The sequence below is a fragment of the Chiloscyllium plagiosum genome, chromosome 8 (assembly GCF_004010195.1).
Source record: "Chiloscyllium plagiosum isolate BGI_BamShark_2017 chromosome 8, ASM401019v2, whole genome shotgun sequence".
NCBI lineage: Eukaryota > Metazoa > Chordata > Chondrichthyes > Orectolobiformes > Hemiscylliidae > Chiloscyllium > Chiloscyllium plagiosum.
In genome coordinates, this window is record NC_057717.1 from 99,084,878 (window position 1) to 99,092,323 (window position 7,446).

Sequence of the window (7,446 nt, forward strand, 5' to 3'; positions counted from 1 at the left end):
TGGAATTGATCTTGCTGGTGCCAACCAAACTGTGTCGTGTCACCCAGAGAACATATGAAGTGGGGTACTTATGAGCTATTCGCTAACTGTCCATCAGTAGGATCATGTGGAGGTGCCAGTTTTGGACTGGGGTGGACAAGGTCAGAGGTCCACACACAGGATTAAAGTCCAACAGGTTTATTTGAAATCACAAACTATCGGAACACTGGACCTTCGTCAGGTGAAGTCCTGATAAAGGTGCAACACTCCAAAAAGCTTGTGATTTCAAATAAACCTGCTGGACTAAAACCTGGGAGCATGTGACTTCTGACCCGATCAGTAGGATGACCGACTGTGCTCAATTTCAAGAGCTTTTCTCCATTTTGAAATGTCTATCCTTTCGGCCCACATTCCCAGGATATCTCCCCCACCCACAATGGGGGTGCTATACCTGGGAGAATCTAGAGTGAGTCTGAGTGATTCGAGGGGACTGCAAGTGAGTGAGTGAGCTGGAGAGAAGGAGATTGTAAAGTTGTGAATCCACAAGGTAAGTAGCAATGGGTGCACTGTAAGGTTTAAGCTTTAACCTCCCAGCTCCCTGTCCAACCGACCCCATAATCTCAATAAGCACAAACTCATGGTCACTGATATCACATGTCCTCACCCACCTGTCCCATGGACCAAGGGTTCATTATTTTATTGTATAACATTTAATCATCTGTACATAACCCCGTCTCATCCAAGACCTCCACAATTCCACTGCTCAGCAGGAGACATGAAACAATCAGGAGCAAAGCCTCAGAAAGACTTTCTGATAGAGAAGCTATTCCTAATCCTCTAGTGATGGCACAGCTTAGCATTGACCTTCTGAGCATTTTCCTTGGAATCTTTAGCAGACACCATGTGCTTCTTTAAAGTTTATTATTTAACCAGCCCCACTACTCCTTCCACACCTCCATCATTTATTTGTAGTTCCCCATTAAAAATTACAGAACTGTTACATCACAGAAGGAGGCCATTCAGCACATTGTGCCAGCATCACTTTGGTCACATAGTGCCAATCTCTGTATTCCTGCAACGTATTCCTATCAAATTAATCGTCAATGTCCTCTTGAATTGAACCTTACCTGCCTCCAACACACTTTCAGCCAGTGTATTCCAGACCCTAATTGTGTGGAAAAAGATTTCTCTCATTTCACCCTCGCTTTGTTTGCACCATTACTTGCAGATTGCAATCAAACGTGCTGCCACAGTTTGGACCCCTCCATGTCAGAGAATCACAGACTTGTTATGGTACAGGAGGAGGTCAATCGGCCCATCATGTCTGGGCTGGCCTCTCGGACCATGGTGCCATTCTGCTGGCATTTATCCCTGCAGGCCTGCCCATGTGTTGCGCACATGTTCCCAGGATGAATGCAATTGTTTGGAATTTAATTCTGAATCTCTTTCATTCTGAATCTCTGAATCACCTCGGCCTCAAGGGGAAGTTAATTCCCTGCAGATCATCTTGCAGAAACACTCAGTAGGGTTCCTCACAGAATTCCCTGCCTATCCACCAAACAAACTTTAAACAAATACCCGATTGTGTAGCAACAAAACAGAAATCGCTGGCGAAATTCAGTGGGTCTGGCAGCATCTATGGAGAGGGAAACAGAGTTAACATTTTGAGACTGGAGACTCTTCATCAGAACTGTTAGAATCACCACACTCAAAATGTTAACTCTGCTTTCTTCCCACAGATGTTGCCAGATCTGCTAAGCTTCTCCAGCAATTCCTCTTTTTGTTTCAGACCTCCACATCCACAGTTCTGTGGTTTGCTTTATCCAATTGTGAAGGCTTGTTCCTCATGATAAATTGGTTTGCTGTAAATCGCAGATTCAGCAATGAGGAACACACTGTGCAGATTCTCCCTAAACTTCTAAGGGTTCTGTTTCTGAATTGTTTTGGCGAAGTGTGACAGCTCAGAAAGCTTTGGTTTAATTCTGTGGTCAGCAGGTCCTCAGGAGCATCATTATAAAAGAATCAAACACGCATGATAGCTTTCTCTCAACTGGACAGCTTGAGACTTGGCTCCGGTCCATTGTTGTTTAATCGAGCTGGATCAACTTTTGCACAAACTTGCTTCCACCTCATTTTGAGTCTTTCATGTTCTTTTTTAAGAGACAGCAATCATTGTTAAGTGCCAGCAAGACACCCCCCCCCCCCTCCCCCGCACACTGTATTCAGCTTTAAACAAAACTTGGAAACGCAAGTTAAAGTTGGATGCAGGGGAATGACAAAGCATCTTAGCCGGACCAGTGCCCACAGGGTGGATGTATAGACATAGGCATCACCATGTAAACTTAGCCACATAAGAAGGACAGGCAATATCCAGCCATCTGGTTCCCTCGACTGCCCATTGTTGGCCTCTTTGCTTCATTCCTTATCAAGTGATGTGGGCATCACTGGCCAACACTTCGCCTAATTCATGTACTTATTAATCCTGCAAGTTTATTTAGGAATTGACTTGAGTAGGAATGGAGATGGTGGACAAACCTCCCATTCATTTCAAAGACCAAAGCCATGGTCCAATTGAACGCCACAGTAGACTTGATGGGCTGAATGGCCTAATTCTGCTCCTACATTTTATGGTCTCAATAACTCAGGATGGAGGCACAATTTTAGGTAGCACCACATGAGTATGGTTTAACCACTCTCACAGGAACTTTTACCATCCAAAGCCTTGAAGTTACCATTGGTGGTTTTACTGGACAAATAGCATTTTCTTGATCAGACGCATTAACTTAGACACAAATATGAATCATTTATACCAGTTCTGATACCATTGCCAATATTTTCACTGGCTGATGAGTCCACAGCTAGAGAGGAAGAAGAAATTATTTTGTGGGACATGGGCAATGCTGGCACTGCCAATATTTTCTGCCGTGCCTAACTGCCCTTGAATTGAGTGGCACGTGAGACCATTTTTCAAATTTATTTGTGGGATGAGGGAGTAACTAGGCTAGTGCAACATTTAATGCCCATCCCTACTTACCCAGGAAAAGGTGGTGGTAAGCTGCGTTCTTAAACCATTGCAGTTCTTGTGATGCAGGGACACCCATTGCTTGGGAGGGAATTCCAGGATTTTGACCCAGCGATATTGAAGGAACAGCAATATATTTCCAAGTCAGGATGGCATGACCCTTGGACAGAAATTCGAAGGTGGTGATGTTCCCATGTATCTGCTGCCCTTGTCCTTCTAAGTAATGAAGGTTGCAGGTTTGAAAGGTGCTGTCTATTTCAAAGAGCAGTTCAGAACCAACCACATGGCTGCAGGTCTGGAGTCACATGCAGACCAGACTGGGAGGGATAGCAGATTTAATTCCCTAAAGCGGCATTAGTGAACCAGATGGATCTTCACAACAATCAATGACAGTTACCATCATGAATGATAGTTTATGATTCCAGATTTCTAAATTGAGTTTTAAACTCTACGAGTCCCATAGTAGGATTTGAATCCGGATCTCTAGAGTGCCAACCTGGGGCTTTGGATGAGGAGCAGACTGCACCACCAGATTTCACTGCCTGAGAGACAGCATAAGTTAAAGACGATTCCGTGTCATAAGCACGGAGGGAAACAGTTTGAAGTTTGTTCAATTATTGGCTGCAGGTGACTGTTTCAACATAGAATGATTCAAGTGAATTGGGAGGAGAGACAGAATCTAGATTTGAGATTTCAAAGAGGTTTGTGTTAAAAGAATATGGGAAAAGGGACTAAGAGGTGAACACTTTGGAAGGGCCAGCAATAGCATACTGGGCCAAAAGTGGTGCAGAGTTACAGATTCTCTGTACCACCGCCTCCATTAAAATATTGGAGAGAGAAATCAGATATAAGCATACTGAGTGGGTATTATTAACAGTAAATATTTGACCTTCTCTGCCTCAGTCTGAAAACACTTACAGAAAAACACCAACTATTAACAACAGAATACGTTCTGAAGTGTATTGAGATGTTCCCTGCCAGTTAGAAATGGTAAGGCCCCTCTCTCTCTCTCTTTCTCTCTGAGGTGCCAATTGCACACATTAATGTTCAAGCACTGAGCACTTCTTATGCAAGGAAAGATGATGGCTCGTTGTAATTGGTTTGTTCTAAGGCTCAAAGTGTGAATACACTCCATGCAACAAACAATATCATTCCAGAAAATAATAAAAAGGAACCTGAGCAGATTGAAATAAAGCAGCAGAAAATCTGCCTGAATAGTAAAGGAATTGCTGGGGCAGTATGAAGCACTTTGGGGTTTGCAAACTTCCAATGGGCTTATTGTTTTCTGTCAAATGTGGTGCTGGAAAAGCACAGCAGGTCAGGCAGCATCCAAGGAGCAGGAGAATCGATGTTTTGGGCAAGAGCTTTTCATCTCTTGCCTGACCTGCTGTGCTTTTCCAGCACCACACTCTCGACTCTGATCTCCAGCACTGCAGTCCTCACTTTCTCCTTATTGTTTTCTGTCCCCTGTCATTTACTGTTCTTGCCTTGGGGACAGCTCAGGGTTTAGCTCAATTGGCTAGCTGGCTAGTTTGCTGATGCAGAATGATACCAACAGCATAGATTTGATTCTCACACTGGTTGAGGTTGCTGTAAAGGACTTTCCTTCTTCACCCTGAATGAGTTGTGGTGATCCATGACTCTCACAAGAGGGCAGCCTGGGAGACTTTACCTTCATCCCCTGCCTTGTGCGGGAGGGGGGTGGGGGGGGGGTGGATAAAGGAAAACCTGTTTTGTTTACATTAAGTGCTGGGGAATGGTACTAGGATGTACCACAGCTACATTACTGTATCCCCGAGGTTAGAATCAGATGGGTGACCAGGAATGCTCCTGGGGGAGTTAGGTCTGATATCTAAGGAATGTGAGAAGGGTCATGTCATCAGAACAGACGAAGACACACGCAGCCTTGGACACGCACACGCGCACACACACACACACACACAAGAGGAGCATTCTCCTTCACTTACACGGTGATGTAGGTGATGTGGCTCCTCCCTCTGGGGACGCACTGGTTGATTTTGTGTCAGACATTGCAAGGGGGACGGGTCTGGCCATTGGGGGTGGTGGCGGCAGCAGAAAAGACCCCGCAACTTTGCCCTGGCTGCCACCGTTTGGCTGTGAACATGGAATAGAACAAAAAGAAAACAAGCAAAGAAGACACGTAGTTTAATACAGTAGAAGACAAGTGGGACCCTTGCCAGAGACCTGACCAACAGTTTGATGCCTTGGCAATATTGCAGTCCAGTTCCAAGGTCTCGAGCTCCTCCCCCATCAAATCCCACAAAACACTTAACACCCCCCGCCCCCCACCCGCCCCCATCCATCAAGACCATTCTACTTCTGCAGGACCTAGAAAAAGAAAGAAATGAAACAGACTCATTGTGTTCTTTCACTTTTAATGATTGGATGCCAGCTCTTGAGCAACATCCAACCAGCTCCCCTTTAGTGCCAATGACATGATTTTTGGATTTGTTTTGAATGCTGACCCACAGTTACAGAGGGATTTGCACTTGGGGGGCAGGGGTGCTTGCTGAATTTCTCACTTGATTGGAATGTTAATGGGTATTGAATCTCCCTCCGTATTTTTCAATTTTTTGCCTTCTCGTAATCTAACCTGCTGGCCCTTCTAGTTATAAAAGTTTAAATTACATCTAGAAAATGTGTTCGTTTGGAGTTATTCAGCTTTTATTATAAGTTGCCATTCATGAGAAAACTACTATTTGGGTATACAGTATAGAGTCCTGCAAGCATTTCTTTCAACATCACTAGCTGCAGAAAAGACCCATATTTTTCTTTTCTCATCAAATTGGAGGTGCAGTGGGCAGCGAAGAAGATTACCCAGAGTAATGGGTGAGGGGTGACAGATGGAGTTGAATTTAGATAAATGTGAGGTGCTGCATTTTGAAAAGGCAAATCAGGGCTGGACCCTCATAGACTTAATGATAAGGTCCTTGGGAATGTTAGTGAACAGAGACCTTGGAGTGCAGGTTCACAGTTCCTTGAAAGTGGAGTCGCAGATTGATAAGATAGTGAAGAAGGCGTTTGGTATGTTTTCCTTTATTGGTTAAAGCATGGAAAATAGGAGTTGGGAGGTCATGTTGCAGCTGTACAGGACACTGATTAGGCCACTTCTGGAATAGTGTGTGCAATTCTGGTCTCCCTCCTATAGGAAGGATGTTGTGAAACTTGAAAGGATTCAGAAAAGATTTACAAGGTTATTGCCAGGGTTGGAGGGTTTGAGCTATAGCGAGAGGCTGAATAGGCTAGGGCTGTTTTCTCTGGAGCGTCAGGGGCTGAGGGGTGACCTTACAGAGATTTATAAAATCAGGAGTGGCATGGATAGGATAAATAGATGAGGTCTTTCCCTGGGGTGGGGAGTCCTGAACTAGAGAGCAAAGATTTAGGGTGAGAGGGGAAAGATTTACAAGGGACTTAAGGGGCAACTTTTTCAAACAGAGGGTGGTACGTGTATGGCATGAGCTGCCAGAGGAAGTGGTGGAGGCTGGTACAATTACAATATTTAAAAGGCATCTGGATGGGTATATGAATAGGAAGCGTTTATCGGGATACGGGCCAAGTGCTAACAAATGGGACTAGATTAATTTAGAATATCTGGTCAGCATGGACGTTTTGGACTAAAGGGTATGTTTCCGTACCAAATGTCTCTATGACTCTATCTCGTGCCCAAAGGCATGGATTTCCCTGCAATCACTGGAATAGAGGGTCAGGGATCAGTAGGATATTCAAGTGAGGATAGAATAATGCTGAAAGGTCAATATGGAGCATCTATCCTGTCCATCAGAAGCTCCTGTGCTCCTGCCATGGCTGCTCGTAGAATATTAGAGCAGACGGTGGCCATTTTACCCATCATGCTGGTGCCATCTCCTTGAAAGAACTTCCATCCCACTCTCTTGCTCTTCCCTGCATCTTGTTACCCATGAGTCCTTATCCAATTCCATTTGGGAAGTTGCTGTTGAAACTTCTTTCAACCACTCTTTTAGACCAGCGCATCACAGATCACATCGCACTTTTATTTGATTCCAATATGCTGCCTGTCAACTACCAACCATCATTCTCCTCCACTTGCCAACCCTATCAACCAACTGAGGAAATACCCACTTCATTTTTTTCTCCCGTGAATGTACTTTAAAGAAAAACAGGAGTGGAAGTTGGGGATTGGCTCAATATAATAACAGAGCTGAAAATGTGTTGCTGGAAAAGTGCAGCAGGTCAGGCAGCATCCAAGGAGCAGGAGAATCGACGTTTCAGGCATGAGCCCTTCTTCAAGAATGAGGAAAGTGTGCCAAGCAGGCTAAGATAAAAGGTAGGGAGGAGGGACTTGGAGGAGGGGCGTTGGAAATGCGATAGGTGGAAGGAGGTTAAGGTGAGGGTGATAAGCCGGAGTGGGGCCGAGAGGTCAGGAAGAAGATTGCAGGTTAGGAAGG

The 7,446-nt window shown here is 44.7% G+C and overlaps 1 protein-coding gene across 7 annotated transcripts in view; it reads right to left on the reverse strand.

The window, feature by feature from the left end:
- nfixb (nuclear factor I/Xb) overlaps nucleotides 1-7,446 on the reverse strand; it is a 440,781-nt gene that overhangs the window by 54,238 nt on the left and 379,097 nt on the right. For all 7 annotated transcript variants that reach the window (XM_043694872.1, XM_043694870.1, XM_043694869.1 and 4 more), the window contains one exon: nucleotides 4,969-5,116. In XM_043694872.1, the coding sequence (XP_043550807.1) occupies nucleotides 4,969-5,116 (148 nt within the window). The remainder of the gene's footprint in view (nucleotides 1-4,968; nucleotides 5,117-7,446) is intronic.